Source organism: Carassius gibelio, chromosome B6 (assembly GCF_023724105.1).
Source record: "Carassius gibelio isolate Cgi1373 ecotype wild population from Czech Republic chromosome B6, carGib1.2-hapl.c, whole genome shotgun sequence".
Classification (NCBI taxonomy): domain Eukaryota; kingdom Metazoa; phylum Chordata; class Actinopteri; order Cypriniformes; family Cyprinidae; genus Carassius; species Carassius gibelio.
Window position 1 is genome coordinate 23,659,413 of NC_068401.1, and position 17,853 is coordinate 23,677,265.

General features: G+C 38.5%; 2 protein-coding genes across 8 annotated transcripts; both read left to right on the forward strand.

Moving 5' to 3' along the window:
* Positions 1-211: 211 nt before the first annotated feature.
* LOC127960260 (obg-like ATPase 1) lies at positions 212-5,282 on the forward strand. 2 transcript variants are annotated; one of them, XM_052559899.1, is made up of 11 exons: positions 212-371; positions 993-1,093; positions 1,670-1,813; positions 1,898-2,025; positions 2,810-2,985; positions 3,096-3,176; positions 3,272-3,369; positions 3,888-4,028; positions 4,573-4,669; positions 4,761-4,883; positions 4,975-5,282. In XM_052559899.1, exons 2-11 carry the CDS (start codon positions 993-995, stop codon positions 5,074-5,076), a joined length of 1,191 nt encoding a protein of 396 aa, XP_052415859.1. In that variant the 5' UTR covers positions 212-371; the 3' UTR covers positions 5,077-5,282. The 2 variants fall into 2 exon arrangements, with proteins under 2 accessions (XP_052415859.1, XP_052415858.1); XM_052559898.1 differs by having other exon boundaries at positions 329-907.
* A 640-nt stretch (positions 5,283-5,922) lies between these two features.
* On the forward strand, positions 5,923-16,077 carry LOC127959769 (transcription factor Sp3-like). Of its 6 annotated transcripts, none has more exons than XM_052559145.1 (8): positions 5,923-6,200; positions 7,697-8,033; positions 10,200-10,317; positions 11,910-12,007; positions 13,012-14,197; positions 14,465-14,645; positions 14,737-14,933; positions 15,070-16,077. In XM_052559145.1, exons 2-8 carry the CDS (start codon positions 7,746-7,748, stop codon positions 15,345-15,347), a joined length of 2,346 nt encoding a protein of 781 aa, XP_052415105.1. In that variant the 5' UTR covers positions 5,923-6,200; positions 7,697-7,745; the 3' UTR covers positions 15,348-16,077. The 6 variants fall into 6 exon arrangements, with proteins under 6 accessions (XP_052415105.1, XP_052415106.1, XP_052415110.1 ...); XM_052559146.1 differs by having other exon boundaries at positions 5,924-6,200; positions 13,015-14,197; XM_052559150.1 differs by lacking the exons at positions 5,923-6,200; positions 7,697-8,033; positions 10,200-10,317 and adding an exon at positions 11,338-11,647 and having other exon boundaries at positions 13,015-14,197.
* The last annotated feature ends 1,776 nt before the right edge of the window (positions 16,078-17,853 follow it).

Genomic DNA, 17,853 nt, shown 5'->3' on the forward strand with positions numbered 1-17,853 from the left:
GGAAATTGGGCATCCCTGACGAATGCCCCTTTCCAGATTAAATTTAGGGGAAGTTCCATTTTATCAGTTTTATAGAGCTATTGCCATTAGCATATAAGGTTTTAATTGCTTTGCTGAAAAAGTCTCCAAAACCAAATTTCTCTAAAGATAGAAAAATAAATTGATGTTCACTTCTTTGGTTTCTCACTCTCCTTATGCGTTTACCCTAACGTCATTACGTCGTAACTCGTTTCGACCAATCACAGTGTGAGGATTCAGGGCTCTTCCGGTATACCCATTCTTTCCGTTTCATCGGCCGAAGTGTGGAGCAACGTGTTCATTTGAGCACAACGAAATTCCCCATCTGCTGACAGAAATAGTGTGATATCAAGGTGATATAAGCATATGTTTTTTCTTATTTATGTATACATCGCTTAAAAGTGCTATTTGTATTGAAATGGACTGTTTTATTGCATATTGGCCCCTTCATATGACCGGCATGCTAACCAGCTAAACACTAATGAATTGGGACTGGAGGTATTGATGCTTTGGATGCACATGTGGGCCTAGCGAGTAATGAAGCAGCTCTACCTCTAATACCCCGGCTGTCATTTGGCAGTTGTGCAGAGATTTATAAACAGTGATATGATACACGTATGCCTTTGCCTTCTCTTACTTGTCAGGGAGGGGCATATATTTAGCCTCTTGCAGTGAATAAGGCTGGTCAGTTTACACTCAATGCGGGGGCTATTTTGGGAACCTAATGCCATTGGTTTCACTGTCGTGAAGTGGCAGCTAGTTACTGCAGTTAGCCAGGCGAAGAAGTTACATGTGCCTGGCTTCTACCGAATCTTAATTATGCTAAATATATTCCATTGGTAATATTGCAAGAGAGTACTGACAGCATTTAACCATGGCTCCTAAAAAGGTGTGGTAGTTGCATGACTGGTTATTTTGCTTGAATAAGTATGAAATGCATTGAAGTGAAAGTAGGTATTATTGTTTTTTCTCAGATGCCTCCGAAGAAGGGAGGAGATGGACCAAAACAACCCCCCCTGATTGGACGTTTCGGGACTTCCTTGAAAATTGGGATCGTCGGGTTACCAAATGTAGGGTATGTGTCAGTCCCAGCTGGCATTCTGGCTGTATGCATGTGCGCTGTGTCAATTGGTTTGAAGTCGGCAGAGAAATAGTGTCAGAATGATTTGCCTAAAAACTGTGTGAATGCTTGACCTAGTTGCATTTAATTTGTGCTTAATAGAAACCGATCCTGCTGTATTGTGTGAAATTATTATAAGGATGATGACTCATCATCGTGTTTTTGAATGGCTGTGAAGTCATGTTATGTCCGAATTTTACCACCTTCCATGCTATATAGTATGCACTTTCACCAAAGAGTATGCATAACATTCATAGTATTCACAAATCGTAAGTTGGTAAAAATGCAACCAATTCTGGTAGGCCATGTGACAGTGACAACATTATGGCAGTAATATGTCAGAATTTTATTCATACTATATGGAACATACTTTTTTTTATACAGAGGTGAAGTAAGGTACAAACCAAGTATCTAGTTTGCAATGTAGCTTGAGTCTCTGTATATATAGCAAGTATTATTTATTATGTATTACAAAATGTCAGTGATCCATGTTCTCATCAATTATCTCAATTCATTTGTTTGTGCTTTCAGAAAGTCAACGTTCTTCAATGTTCTGACAAAGAGTCAGGCAGCGGCTGAGAATTTTCCCTTTTGCACCATTGACCCAAATGAGAGCCGTGTGCCCATTCCAGATGAGCGCTACGACTTCCTCTGCCAGTACCATAAACCAGCCAGGTACTTCACAATACAGTTATCAGCAGCTTTGAATTCTAGTCATCAGTTACATTATCTTAATTTCTCTTATCTATTTCACTCCAGCAAGGTTCCAGCGTTTCTGAACGTGGTGGATATTGCTGGGTTGGTGAAAGGTGCTCACGCAGGCCAGGGTCTGGGTAACGCCTTCCTCTCCCACATCAGTGCCTGTGATTCCATCTTTCACATGACACGTAAGGAGATAGCTATTTCAAACCATTTCTGCAAATGTTTATTTTATTTTTAGATTTTATGAACTTTTTCAGATCTGCTATATGTAAAATGTATCTGCTAATTAGCATGTAGTTGGAAAGAGGAATGAGATGATAAAAAAATCCTCATGAAATTTTCAAAAAGCCATGAAAACTTCTACAGCAAATATAAAATGACATCGTGACATGCATCTTCTTTAAATCTTGGATTTAAATCATGCCTGAGAAATCTGATGTTTTGTTCCATATGTTTTAGGGATGAACAATTAATAAAAAATATATATTTTTTTTTACAATTATGGATGCCACAATTACATAATCATTCAAAGCAGCAATTAATTGTTCAAAGTCCATTTATGTTATTATGCATGCTTAAGATGCTTTTCTTCTGTCTGCATGTTATCTTAAGGGTTTTCATTGTTTTAGTTTTAGTATAACTTCATTATACCATTTATTTTTGTACCTTTTTATTTAAAAAAGAAACCAATCCAATGCATAGCTGACATTTGAGGCTTGATACTATAGAAAAGCAATAAAAGTTTTTCAGTTAGTGTCTCAGCTTATTTATTTTCATATAAAAATGACATGCAGTTGCTTCCAGCAAAGGTGTAAACATCATTCATTTAATTGTAATTAATAATCACAATTAAAATTTCAAAGGAATAATCGACAACTGTGATTTTTGTAATAAACGTGCAGCCCTAATATGTTTGTATTTCATATAAAATAACCCTGATAATATGTATATGCAACCGTTTGTGTGTAGGAGCTTTTGAGGATGAAGATATTATCCATGTTGAGGGCTGTGTTGACCCAGTGAGGGATATTGAGATCATCCATGAAGAGCTGAGGATGAAGGATGAAGAGATGATTGGGCCAATCATTGATAAGCTTGAGAAAACCGCTGTCAGGGGAGGAGACAAAAAACTCAAACCTGAATATGTAAGTGAACTATATCCCAGAATGCATCTGACCACTGCATAATTAAAACATTCTTCCTACTTTGTAAATTTACAGAAAGCACTTACATTTTTTGTTTTCTCTGCTTGCAGGACATCATGTGTAAAATAAAGTCCTGGGTTGTTGATGAAAAGAAACATGTTCGTTTTTATCATGAATGGAACGACAAAGAGGTTGAAATCTTTTTTCTTAGCATTTTTAGTCTGTTTCTTTCATCAGATTGAGGTTTTGATTATACACAGTTTTTTTATTTATTATTATTCTCCAGATTGAGGTCTTGAATAAGTATCTGTTCCTGACGTCCAAGCCGATGATCTACTTGGTAAACCTCTCAGAGAAAGATTACATCAAGAAAAAGAATAAATGGTGAGATGACATATTAGCTATTCATCTGCTGTTAGTGAGTCCAAGTGCTTATACTTGAAGCGATAATTCACCCATTAATTACTCACCCTCATGTCATCCAAACTTGTATGACTTTTATTCTTTTGTGGAACACAGAATATATTTTTAAGGACTACATTTTTTTTCTAAATGTACATTTATGATTCCTATTGACTTCCAGTGTATGAACAAAAATAGAGTATTCTTCAAAATATCATCTTTCCTGCTCAGCAAAAGAAAGAAATGCATGAAGGGTAATAAAACATTATAGTGAGTAAATGGTGACAGAGTTTGGGATTGTAAAGAAATCAATTCTCAGGTATCATCACTTCAGTAAACATGTAAAGCAGTATGGTAGGTGTAATGGAGAAAAGCTTCACTCTAAATAACTGTGTGTATAGTCAAAATTGATGGGTGCATGTGTTTGTTTTGTGTGGTTTTCTGCCTTCAGGAAATCTGAGTTTAGGACTGCTGATGTAAGTCTTTTTTTTGTTTTGTAGGTTGGTGAAGATCAAGGAGTGGGTTGACACTCATGATGCAGGTGCGCTGGTCATCCCCTTCAGTGGGGGATTTGAGAGCAAGTATCAGGAAATGACTGATGAAGAGAAACAGAAATATTGTGAGGAGAACAAAACACAGAGGTCAGGGTTTGCTCTCGTCTTTCCTCTTTGCTGTATTTAAAAGATTAGTTCATCCAAAAAATGAAAATTTGCCAGCCAAGATGTAGTTGAGTTTGTTTCTACATTGGAAACAAATTTGGAGAAAGGGGAAACTACATCAGTTTTTTTTTGCCAGTGTATTCTCTGCAGTGAATGGGTGCCATCAGAATGAGAGTTCAAACAGCTGATAGAAGCAAGTAATCAACTTGACTCCACTCCTTCAATTAACGTAAATGAATCAGTGAAAGCTTGTGTGGATTGCTGTTATCAGATGCTTTTATCAGCTGTTTGGACTTTGACGGCACCCATTCACTGCAGTGGCTCCATTGGTAAGCAAGTGATGTAATGCTACCTTTCTCCTTAATCTGTTCTGATGGAGAATGAATAAACTCAGGTACATCTCGGATACATTTACATTACATTTACATTTAATCATTGAACAGACACTTTTATCCAAAGCAACTTGCATAAAAATAATAAAGTAGGTAGAAATTTTCACATTGTGAATTTTTTCATGCTTTTTTAGTATTCTGACTAAGATCATCAAGTGTGGGTATGCAGCCCTGCAGCTGGAGTACTTCTTCACAGCAGGACCTGACGAAGTCCGTGCATGGACCATCAGGGTGAGCAAAGCACATTTTCAGAATTGCATTTAATACCGATATATTCTGTTGCACCTCTAAAATATTATGCATGTGTTTGAACACCTTATAGAAAGGGACCAAGGCCCCTCAAGCAGCTGGAAAGATCCACACAGACTTTGAGAAAGGCTTCATCATGGCTGAAGTCATGAAGTTTGTAGACTTTAAGGAGGAAGGCAGTGAAAACGCAGCTAAAGTAAGATCTTAATGTTGTGCTTGATGACATAAAATAGCGTGGCTTGTTAAAGGTTGAATATTGAAATGATAATGCTGTCAAATACTTGCAGGCTGCAGGAAAATACAGACAACAGGGGCGGAACTACATTGTGGAAGATGGTGACATCATCTTCTTCAAATTCAACACACCTAATCAGCCCAAAAAGAAGTGAAGCCAGTTGGATGGACAGTACTGTCTATGTCACATGCTCAGTCTCTACATTAATGGCTTTGGAACATTTAAAACACAATCGCACCTAAGTGGTGTATTAAGTGATTTTTTTATTTTATTATTTTGGCTGATGGCTGAAATAAATGTAATGACTGGTCTGCATGTCACTCAGCAGTTTATTCTAATAAAACACTTCCTCAGACCAAAGTGTTTTCTGTTGAATATTCTTTTCCAGTTGTCTAACACATTTCTAGATGTTTTAGCTATCGTGTAATCAAACAGTATGGATGATATTTATTATGGAAGCTGTTTACGCAACAGGATAAAATTTTTTTTTAAAGGTAATTGCATATTTCTATCTCCTAATTCAGGGTTTTTGTAAGTAAATATTTAAAGTTAATATTTTTTATATTGAAATATATAAACTTGGCGATCACGGAAAAAAAGTCAGTATTGTGACATAAAATGTTGCCATAACTTTATTTTTAATTCAGTAGTAGCAACACAAAAGAATTAATCACAAGAAAGTCTGAATTGTGTTAAAGTCTGAACTGTGACAGTTTTTTTTTTAATATTAAGAACAGGCTTCAATACTTTCACTGCAGTGAAACAACAATTATAGATGTGTAGTTAACCGTTGATTTAAGGTCATTTTTATCCAAAACTAAACAAATAAATTGCACAATCTAACTGAAAGCATTCAGGAGAAACAAATATTTTGTAGAATTCAATTTTTAGCATTTATTTGCTGTTTGATTTCATTTTTATGATTTGTACTTCATTGCGTCAATTAAGTACCTCCCCTAATACTCGAGAGAGGGCGTGGTTTTATATTTTGATTGACAGACGGATTTTAATCGACCATTTAGGAGCATTGGTCGAAAATGTGCTTTTATATGGTTCCAAAACAAGCAGCATTTGCATTGCTTCCCTCGCAACGCTGAAATAGCTAAACGCTGGCTATAGAAGAGTTGGGCTGACCATCAAGTCACCGATAACACCGGCTTGTTTGTGTGCAACGAGCATTTAACGAAGGAGAGCTTCCCGAATTATGAACAGATGAAAATGGGCTTTCTCAAGAAACATAACCTGCGTTTAAAAGAGGAAACGGTGACGATGGGCTTGGTAAGTTATACCACAAGTGCCCCTGCTTGGCTTTTATGCCTTATTTTGCAATCAAATGCTGAATCAAAGCAAATATGCATGCATCAGAATGCACAAATACATTGCTTTGACAAAGAATTCAAATCAGTTGTCTTGGCAATTTAATGAATCAATAAACGAGCCAACTAATGTCTTTTCGTTTTTGAGAATGCTATTCCAAATATACTATTTGGACGCAGGTTAATGACGTAGGCGGACGAGCGCCAAAACATTGTACAGTGGAGCTTTAGTTCAACAGTCAGTGCGGTGCTGCGGGTGTAACGTAGTAATTCTCAACGCTGTACGAAACATTAGACAGCTGGTACTATTATTGTATAAGAACAAACACTAAAGCACTAAATCGTTTTACACAAAATCAAAGACATTGATAGCATGCCTTATTTGTATTATATGGGGCACGGAGCGAGGCTTATTTCGTTTAAAAGCACGGCTTCCCTGTGACCCTGTCAGAGCTAGACTTTGCTGCAGGTGGTGGGATTGCGGTTAAATGTCACGTATAAGAAATATCTGTGAATCTTATACTAAAGCTAAAACTCTTTGGCGCTAAAAGTTTTCTCTTGTTAAGTTTACTTGTTTGGTGGTTTGTTTTTGACATATTCGGTGTCGGTTTGCTTGAAATACTGGTCAATCTACCTTTTTTCAAGACACTTCGGTCAATTTAGGTCCATGAACATTTGCATTTTAGAAAGGCTGTACACATCATTTCCCACAATGGTTTTCATGCAATTGGCCAAAAACCAACATTAAAAAAACAGTAGGGTAAAACACACACACACACACACACACACAAAAAACACTTTTGTTTATTGTAGCTCGTCAAAGTCTATAATTTAAAATTACATGAGAATTTACTAAATTTAAGGCAGACTTCAGAACCATCTAAAAGACCATTCTCTTCATCAATTTGAATTTAAAAGTAAGAAAATATTTTGGGTTTTTCGTTTACTGAAACTGTTGCAGCACTTAAAAGCGTATAACCTCACAAGTGTTTTTTTAATAAATACTATTTACACTAAATGAAAATGTTTGTAATTTAAAAGCTATAATAACGATTTCTGTCTTTACATGATTCTTTATTGTATTTAATAGCATTAACTTTTGGTGAATTGCATGGAAATGAATGGGGGTCAGTTTGGCCCTTAACAATTTTATGAACACAGCAGGGGAGCAAAGCTATCAAAGTATTTTCCACACCACTTTTTGATATTGAAATATGACCTAAAATATTTGTGCATTAAATTGCAGATAAAGAATGAACTGTCTCTCTTTATTTATTTTATTTTAATTGTATCAAGAGCTTACAAAACATATTTGTAAGGGGTTTGGAGACCATTTTAACTGAAGATCTATTTCATGTACCTCAAGACAAAATAACTTTTTGGCTGAAAGCTATTTTGCCAGTTAACTTTAACGTCAGTGTGAATTGGCTTCTTTCATTATTTTTTCTTTTTCTTTAGGTAAAGCTTTAATTGGAAAAAGGATTACTTGAGCAACAAAAGGATAGAGATGCCTCCGAGGATAGCAAGACGTTGTGCAGTGCCAAGCTGTGGGAAAACACAGTCTTTGCATTGCCTTCCTTGTGATCCTAACATTAGGAAAGAGTGGATGAATTTTATTTTGGATGCCGTTCCAGATCACGTCAATAAGACACTGTTTATTTGTTCGCTTCATTTTACTGCGGATTCATTTTCAAACAAGTCACAGTTTGATGCAGGCTTTTCAGAGAGACTGAAAATTAAAAATGATGCAGTGCCGTCTATATTGGAACCGACAGTAATGTCGCAACACACAAGTGTGAGTAACAATGTTTTTACCATTTGTCACTGTTGCTTTTTGTGTTTGATATGTACAGGTCCTTCTAAAAAAATTAGCATATTGTGATAAAAGTTCATTATTTTCCATAATGTAATGATAAAAATTATACTTCATATTTTAGATTCATTGCACACCAACTGAAATATTTCAGGTCTTTTATTGTTTTAATACTGATGATTTAGGCATACAGCTCATGAACACCCAAAATTCCTAGCAATTCCTGAGGCTTTTAAAATCTCCCAGCCTGGTTCATTACTCAAAACCGCAATCATGGGTAAGACTGCCGACCTGACTGCTGTCCAGAAGGCCATCATTGACACCCTCAAGCAATTTCTGAACAAATAGGCTGTTCCCAGAATGCTGTATCAAGGCACCTCAGTGGGAAGTCTGTGGGAAGGAAAAAGTGTGGCAAAAAACGCTGCACAACGAGAAGAGGTGACTGGACCCTGAGGAAGATTGTGGAGAAGGACCGATTCCAGACCTTGGGGGACCTGCGGAAGCAGTGGACTGAGTCTGGAGTAGAAACATCCAGAGCCACTGTGCACAGGCGTGTGCAGGAAATGGGCTACAGAGAAGCAGCACTGGACTGTTGCTCAGTGGTCCAAAGTACTTTTTTCAGATGAAAGCAAACTTTGCATGCCATTCGGAAATCAAGGTGCCAGAGTCTGGAGGAAGACTGGGGAGAAGGAAATGCCAAAATGCCTGAAGTCCAGTGTCAAGTACCCACAGTCAGTGATGGTCTGGGGTGCCATGTCAGCTGCTGGTGTTGGTCCACTGTGTTTTATCAAGGGCAGGGTCAATGCAGCTAGCTATCAGGAGATTTTTGGAGCACTTCATGCTTCCATCTGCTGAAAAGCTTTATGGAGATGAAGTTTTCGTTTTTCAGCACGACCTGGCTCCTGCTCACAGTGCCAAAACCACTGGTAAATGGTTTACTGACCATGGTATTACTGTGCTCAATTGGCCTGCCAACTCTCCTGACCTGTACCCCATAGAGAATCTGTGGGATATTGTGAAGAGAAAGTTGAGAGACGCAACACTCTGGATGAGCTTAAGGCCGCTATTGAAGCATCCTGGGCCTCCATAACACCTCAGCAGTGCCACAGGCTGATTGCCTCCATGCCACGCCGCATTGAAGCAGTCATTTCTGCAAAAGGATTCCCGACCAAGTATTTAGTGCATTACTGAACATAATTATTTGAAGGTTGACTTTATTTCGTATTAAAAACACTTTTCTTTTATTGGTCGGATGAAATGTGCAAATTTTTTGAGATAGGAATTTTGGGTTTTCATGAGCTGTATGCCAAAATCATCAGTATTAAAACAATAAAAGACCTGAAATATTTCAGTTGGTGTGCAATGAATCTAAAATATATGAAGTTTAATTTTTATCATTACATTATCGAAAATAATGAACTTTTATCACCATATGCTAAGTTTTTAACAAAAAAAATGACCTATATTGTTTTGATATATTTGATATATATAATCAGTGCTGTGAAAAGGTTTCTGCCCCCTTCCTGGTTTTATTTTTTTATTTAATTTTTTGTATGTTTCACACTTTAAAGATTCAGATCATCAAACTAATTTTAATATTATACAAAGATAATGCAAGTAAATAAGAAATGCAGTTTTTCAATGATAATTTTAAGGGAAAAAAGCTGTCCATGTGAAAAATTCATTGTGCCCTCCAGTTAAATCATGAAAGAACCTGTTTAATTTGCATAAACGTTATTTTTAAGTGTGAATGAGAAATGGAAGGACAAGATGAGCATTGCATTACAGTATACAGTATTTGCAATATGATCTATTGTGTACTGCTTTTTTTGGGTGACTATTGTAGTTCACCCATGCATATTACAAAACATTTCCATATAGGGCCCATATGCATACTCCAAAAATAGTATTAGTATGGTTGAATGCTGTTGTGAATATTAGCTTGGTCATGTAACTAGTTTGAGACAATGTAAGAGCATGCTGATATGAACTTATTTGATGACCCATGATTGGCTTATTACATTGCTTTAAGGGAAAACCGTGCCCATAAGTGGCTACTTGCTCTATATCATACTGTTAAGTTTATTTGTTTTGTTTTATGCTTTTGATATTATAAATGTTAAAATTAATCTATGTCTGTACTGTCAGCCCAAGACAAGTCGTGAAATGGGTTGCCAGACGGAGGAGCCCAACACCAGAGATGGAGAATGCCAAACCATCCAAGACTTAAAGCAGCGTGGCTGGAAAGTAGAACCAAAGATTGAAAGTGTGTTTTATTGTTTTCTACTTCATTAACTTTGTAATTGCTTTTAAATATACTGACATTGATGGTGTTTAATCCTTACTGTGGTGAGTTAGGTAGGTAGATTTGAGATCTGGATGCGACTAGAATACAGAGACTCGTGGTAGCGGTTTGTTTTTTAACATAAATTCCCCAAACTTTTTTTTAATTGGCTAGTATTAATGTTATGTATATTATTTTATTCATAACAATAATTGTAACTTTATGCAGTTCTTTGTGAATTTGTTTCTGACTAGATACATTATTACTTATATATATAACCCTCTATGGCTCATAACTATGTAATATATAATTATATAGTTATGAGCCATAGAGGGTTTTAAAGTTCATTTATTTATTGTATATTAACTTAAATGTAGAAACTTGATTTAGGTTATTCTGGCTGGACACCCGGTTGAAGAGGTTAAACGACTTTTTACAAAGTAAAACTTTTCTGAGAAAGAACATTTTGAGGACGAATTGTTCAGACTTGGCGATATTATCAAATTGTTCAAAACAGCCATATAAAATGTAATTGTGATGTTAATGAGTACAGGACAAGTGAAAGATGAACTGTATGAGGCGGTAGATTTCTATGATGATACAGTTGGCCCCTAAGGACATCCGGAGTCACAGCTGTTTCCTCAAAGCGCTGTTTACTCAGGTGGTTAAACCGACACATAAACTCGGGCACGCGATACTTATCAGGGCTGCACTGTGGATCAAAACGAAACTAGTTAAAGTATATACGTAGCAAACATCTTAGTCTAATCTTTCACATTGTGTGAAAAATAAAATATTTCGTGAAACGTTTTAATTTGACTGTACATCAATGTTCTGACACTGTACTGAATGTTTCACAATACGTCTAGTAGTGTGAAGGCCATCGGAGTTGCAACTAACTTCCTGCCATACGTCAACAATTCCAGCTAGACTTCCAAAGACTCTCCGCAGCTGCTGCGAAACGAACAACAAACAGGAAACGCTCTTGCCACGAGATTGACAGGCGTCTGGCTTTGACCACTCCGCGTCCAGGGGATCGAATCACGCGGCCAATCACGTCGTAGAAGAAAGGCGGGTCTTCCGTTTACGTAACGCAAATTTCACTGGTAATCTCCGAAGCCCCACCCTTTGTGTTTCCCGCACCGTCAATCAAAAATAAGAAAAAAATCGACCCGAATCTCCGATCACAGCCCGCCTTTGATTAAAACAATCATGTTGGGAGTTTAAATGAACAGATAAACCTCCGATTTTTTACCTTTTCACGCTATGACTGGTACGTAACACTTAGCCCGATCGAAGCACATCACCGCCGGTGAGTTTGGAGAACCATTAGCAAAGCGAGCTAGCTCAGTATTTAATCTTTCTCAGCAGCGACGCTAACCGTTAGCCAGCTAGCTTCACTTTAACAAAGTAAACATTCGAAAAGACTGTTGCTCAGGCAACGCGAAAGCAGAAAGAACCGCCTGATTCGTTTGAATTCCAGGCGGTTTGGCGGCTAATCTCCGCCTTTTCGAGGTGGGAGTTCGTTGAGCGTGAATTTGTTTTGAGTTTTTTCTCTCGCTGTGTCTCCGTAGCCCCAGAACAGTCAGCCAAACAGCAGGAAATGGCTGCCTTGGACGTGGACAGCAGTCAGAGCGACTTTCTGCAGCCGGCCAGCGGCGCTCATGACCAGGTATGGAATCCCCCTGTTGGTTTGTCGCTTCCCCAGCGCTGTCTTGCGGGGTGTTGTGGTGTTTTGGTGAAGTTCACACGTTTTAAAAATAGGGGAAAAGTCGAACACTTCCTGTGAGCCTTCGCTTTGTACGGCCACCCACTTTCTTACCCTTTTAAACCCGCCCATTGTGGGTCGGACAGACTCGCCACCGTCGCCTTGCCCGCTTTACCTGCGGTGATCCCGGGTCACCCCCACGATAGGGGAGGACCCCTCCGCTGGGGAAAGCCTCCACCCCTACCGAGGCTGTCACATATCCTCCACAGCTCCAACATTCCCCCTGGAGCGGTCGCGTGCACAGACCTGTTAAACAGAAGCTCTCAGTAACATTTTGTCATTTTGCTCTTGGCTTTTGAAATGATATTGGTCTGGCGGATGCACCGCCGTTGAAAGAAGTTAATGTTCGCTATTAAAAAGACAACTAAACTAAAGTCCTGAATAACACATCTCTTAAGATTAAAGTAGACATGAAATTAAAATTCAGTTTTTAAAATTCGTGTTCTAGATCCCATTGTTTAACAATTTAAAACGTGCATATTTTTAATTTTATAAATTTCAAGTTTATTGTTTTGTAAAAGTTTAATGCTTTGACCTTGTACTGTACTAATCAAGTTATCATAACTGAATACTCTGGTGAAAGCAACATACTTCTTTGTGGTGTCCCATTTAGGACTTCCCCAAAACCCACCCCTGCAAGCTCTCCTTCATCTGCTTCTCTTTTTGTTGTTGTTGTTGTTGTTGTTGTTGTTGTGCAACACCCAACTAAAAAACGATGGATAAGTCCCTGTCCTTTTAATTTTTTTCTATTCCGATAATATATTACACTCAGATGTATTATACAATATGGAAGAAAAGATCTATTGCTACTACTGTTTCATCTTGTGAGTTTAAGTCCTGTTTAACATGCTATAATATATAATATATAACAAACAAATATAATAATTAGTAATATCTCCACCTTACAGCAGACCACAGACCTCACGGCCATCCAGTTGACTGGCTCCTCTGATCGCTGGGAGGTTCTCACGTCTGTGGGCTCAGTGAAAGACGAGCCAGCAGTAGTGCAGGTACCCAGCGGAGGACTTCTGGGCAGCAACGGGCAGTATGTGGTGCCACTACAGACTATGACAGGGCAGACCCAGCCCGTTTTTGTAACTGCGGGGGTAGATGGCACTGGTGCCAATGGGGTGCAGTATCAGGTCATCCCTCAGCTGCAGGGGACAGATGGGGCATCACTAAGCTATGCTGCACCCACTGCAGATGGAAGCACGCTGGGTACTGACATTACTATCCTTCCGGATGGGACGCAGGGCATTGCTACAGCAACCAATGCTAATGACCTCCAGGGCCTACTGAGTCAAAGTGGGCACATGCAGCAGATTCCCACCATCTCACTGGCTGGCTCGGGGTTTGGCGCACAGGGCCAGGTTGTTGCTAATGTAGGGCTGCCGGGCAACATCACGCTAGTGCCGATAAATAGCTTGAGTAACGTGGATCTTGAGTCTTTGGGGTTGGCTGGTGCTCAGACCATAGCTACAAGCATTACTGCGGATGGCCAGCTCATCATGACTGGTCCCACCACCTCAACAAGCGAAAACCAGGGAGACAGCAAATGCACAGAGTCACTTAATGCCAACGACGATAACGCTAATGCCTTTGTGCCAACCACCACTTCTTCTACGACGACGTCGCTCCCTGAGACGATAGACGGGACTGGCATTCTCACTCAAGCCACTGCTGTATCAGCCGGGCAGCAGGATCCATCTTACATCCAGCAGAACCACACGGCTGGTGGTGAACCGATGGTGCAGCTCTTAACAGCGCAGACGGCGGATGGAGCGGCACAGACACTACAAAGCGTGCAGCTGTTGAATGCTGGTACGTTTCTGATCCAAGCCCAAACCGTCTCTCCCACCGGCCAGATCCAGTGGCAGACCTTCCAAGTTCAAGGGGTTCAGAACCTGCAGAATCTACAGCTGCCGGCTGCTAGTGGGGTCTCATCCCCTCAAATTACCCTTGCCCCTGTGCAGACCCTTTCTCTCGGGCAAACTGGCACCACGGGCGCAGTGGGACAGATCCCGAACCTTCAGACAGTCACTGTCAATTCTGTTGGCCAGTACCAGCAAGACCAGAACGCAGAAAGCCACTCAGGTATGCAGAAAAATTCTTTATATTTACAAAGATACTTCATAGAAATAGAAATGTAATACTTGAATGTTATAAATATTTATTCTTCTCTTAAAAGAAAAAAACAACTTTTTGTGAGTGCAACTGTTTTTATGAAACTTCTTTATATAGTTAATGACTTAAAGTCATGGGAATTCATTGGTTGAAAGTGTATGTAGCTGTTTTATTTTGGGAACTTTCTTGATGGTCTTTAAATAGGTTTTGATGATTCTCCCGTTTCTGTTTGTTCAGATATTCAAATTAAAGAGGAGCCGGAGTCAGATGACTGGCCAAATTCCACCCTGAACACCAGTGATTTGTCACATCTGCGTGTGCGGTTGGTTGAGGAGGATAAGGAGGGGACAGGCCTGGAGGGAAAGAGACTACGTAGAGTAGCCTGCACTTGCCCCAACTGCAAAGAGGCTGGAGGAAGGTAATGCATATGTCGATGCAGAGGGACAAATCCTGTTCTAACAGCTGAATAATACCTTTTTTTTTTTTGTGACACACTTGTATCATTTCAGAGGTTCAAGTATGGGAAAGAAGAAACAACACATTTGTCATATCCCAGGGTGCGGTAAAGTATATGGTAAGACATCTCACCTCCGAGCTCACCTGCGCTGGCATTCAGGAGAAAGACCCTTCATTTGCTCGTGGAGTTACTGTGGCAAGAGATTCACCCGCAGCGATGAACTCCAGCGTCACCGCAGAACACACACGGGTACGGGCACACTGGAAGAAGTACATCATATTTCATTTGGACCGATTATACATGACTATCTAACACTGTCAAATTAGTTTGCTTCTCTAGTTCCAGTAGTTGTATATTGATTTGTTGTTTTACACTTATTTTTCAGGAGAGAAGAAGTTTGTGTGCCCAGAGTGCTCAAAACGTTTCATGCGCAGCGACCATTTGGCCAAACACATTAAAACTCACCAGAACAAAAAAGGGCTGAACTCCAACACTGGGGCAAGTCAAACTGATGCTGCTGCCTCCTCGGACACCATCATCACCGGGGGCGGTGCCACTCTCATCCTCACCAATCTACAGCAGGCTGGCACCCAGGACCTTCTTTCAAACTCTGACCTCCCGCTCCAGTTGGTCACCGTGTCTGCCAGCGAGGTCATGGAGTGACCAAAATCATGCCCACTTTCAAGCTCGTCTGCTTTTCACTATCAATTTTTATATATATATATATGATAAAAAAAAAATTATATATATATTATAAATATATATATTTTAAGTGACTTATCCATTTATGTTCAATAGCAGTCTTTTGTACAAACAAGGCAAAAAAATGACATTAAATGTGTTTCCAGTTTCTACTGAGAGAGACATGCATGCACGCACACGTGTATGCATCTACATGCTCATATGAACTCGCGCTCATACACAAGTACATACACGGAAATGCCTTATTTTGTATCATAATCTGTAGTATAATATGCTGGAGTTGCATGTGTTTTTACTTTAGCTCATATATGTGTTCAGGGGGACGATCATTAGAGCGTGTGATTGTGTAATGGAGGTTATGGTACATGGAAAGCCAGGATGTGTGTGCGTGAGAGTGTTCTGTGAGAATGAGAGCAGGAGAAGGACACAGTCTGCTGTGAGGGAGACTTACTCATGATCTGTCCAATTTTATCCTCCTTCCTCTCGGCTGGCCTTTGTCCAAATGTGTCTTCACTCTTGCTTCAATTTTTATTTGGTGTCATGTTAGTGGTCTTTGTGCTTTTGTGTCGGTCACATGTCCTCTGGATCTTGTCCGAGGATCTTCTGATTTCATTGTTCTGCTACCCACATGCAACTCAACAAGACATCAGGTGGCAGAGTAAAACAATCGTGTAATAAACAGTTTTTCTTGTATCGTTGCTCTTATTGCTCTCCAGATTATCCCTGTAACATTCATAATGTATCTTCCTTTTTTTTTCTTCAGCCCCAAGCTGTTTATAGCCACAATTTATGTAGTCTAATACTGATTCTGTTGTATCAAAGACTCCTCATTTTGATTACCTTTTAAATGTGTACAATTTGATGTTACTTTTGTACAACTTTTTTTTTCTTTTTCAATTGCAACACAATTAAAGTCGGAAACCTTCCTATGACTTCATAACTAAAAATTTGTTTCTAAATGCTTTAAAATTCTGGTGTTGGTATGTATGTATGTATGAACTGAATGAGAAAATTAAACCTATGCCCAAATACCTCAAAATATTGGCTATTTCAAATAGCATACTGCCATACAACTATTCCCATTGATTATAGTGTGTATACTGTGCACAGTATGTGGATGACAGAATGCCTGGATGCCTTACTTTGCAGAACTTCAATGCACACTGTGCTGGGTATATTCATTGTTGCCCACAATTCAATGTGTTCAGCCTAATCTTAACATTTAAAGTTTAAAAAAGTCCTGCATTTCTACATGGCTGGACACATTTTTATGAAATCGAAGATGAAATGCAAAATAATTGTTTATATTTCTGAGATACCTTGACACCGTTCACTGAATTAAACATTGATGAAGCATACAGCTGATTGAAGCATTTGTCATAACACAGTAGGCTGTATACAGTATATACTGTGTGGTATTCTGTAATACAGCTAGGCTGTTTGGAATGGAATTCTACTAGCTTACTATATGCTGGATACAGCAGGCATTATGGGACAATATGGTTTGCTTTGTTGTCATCATTCTGTTGCATGTTTCAGTCAGCAAACCAGTTATCTTTATGGAAATAAAATTATATATTTTGTGTAAAATATAGTATCTTTTCATTTGAATAAAATTAAAGGATTAACATACATTTGATAATACAATTTTGCTATTACATCAGGATGTAGTGTAGTTGTGCGCAGTGTTTTCTGTTGTATTGTGCACATTTTGGAAAATGTAAGCAAGTTTACATCCTGTGCACTCTATACATACTTTATACTTAAGGAGTAGTGAGAACTGGTAAAATAGAATGGAATTAGTAAAATTCCACATATCCCCCATTCATTAACCCTATAAAGCCTTTTGTGGACCTCTAAATGGAAAAACCTGTTGTACACAATCTTCTGTATGCCTTTTGTAGACCAATTGAAAGTTTATACTTTTTGCAAATGAAAATTCTAAAATAGTCTTTCAGGTTGTGGTAGACATGCCTTTTTTGCTATGAAATTTTTACTAATTTTTGTGAATGTTAAGTAACTTACATTGTTAGTAATATTTCATGATGAATACTTTTTGGACAGCAATTTGACTATCCATTGATATATATATATATATATATCAATAAAAAATCATGGTAAAATGTGACTGTCATATACATCATCACTGTTAATTTTTACTGTATTGAATTGTATTATATGTTTTGCCCCACAAATAAAAACTACAGAGCTTTGATTATAAAACTAAGTATCGAAATATTATCTTACTGTTACACTATCATTAGGAAAATACTTGGTGAAAATAGATATTTATATTTTATGGCAGTAATCTGCTATAGGCTATAGTTATAAGGAGAGTGTTAATTTACATTACAAGCTATCAAAATATACTTTCTGGCTATATAAAAATTTGGCAACTGCATTCATCTAGCTATTTTTGTTTATCGTGGGCCTCTGAATAAAACTGACGTGTTTTATTCCTCCTCGA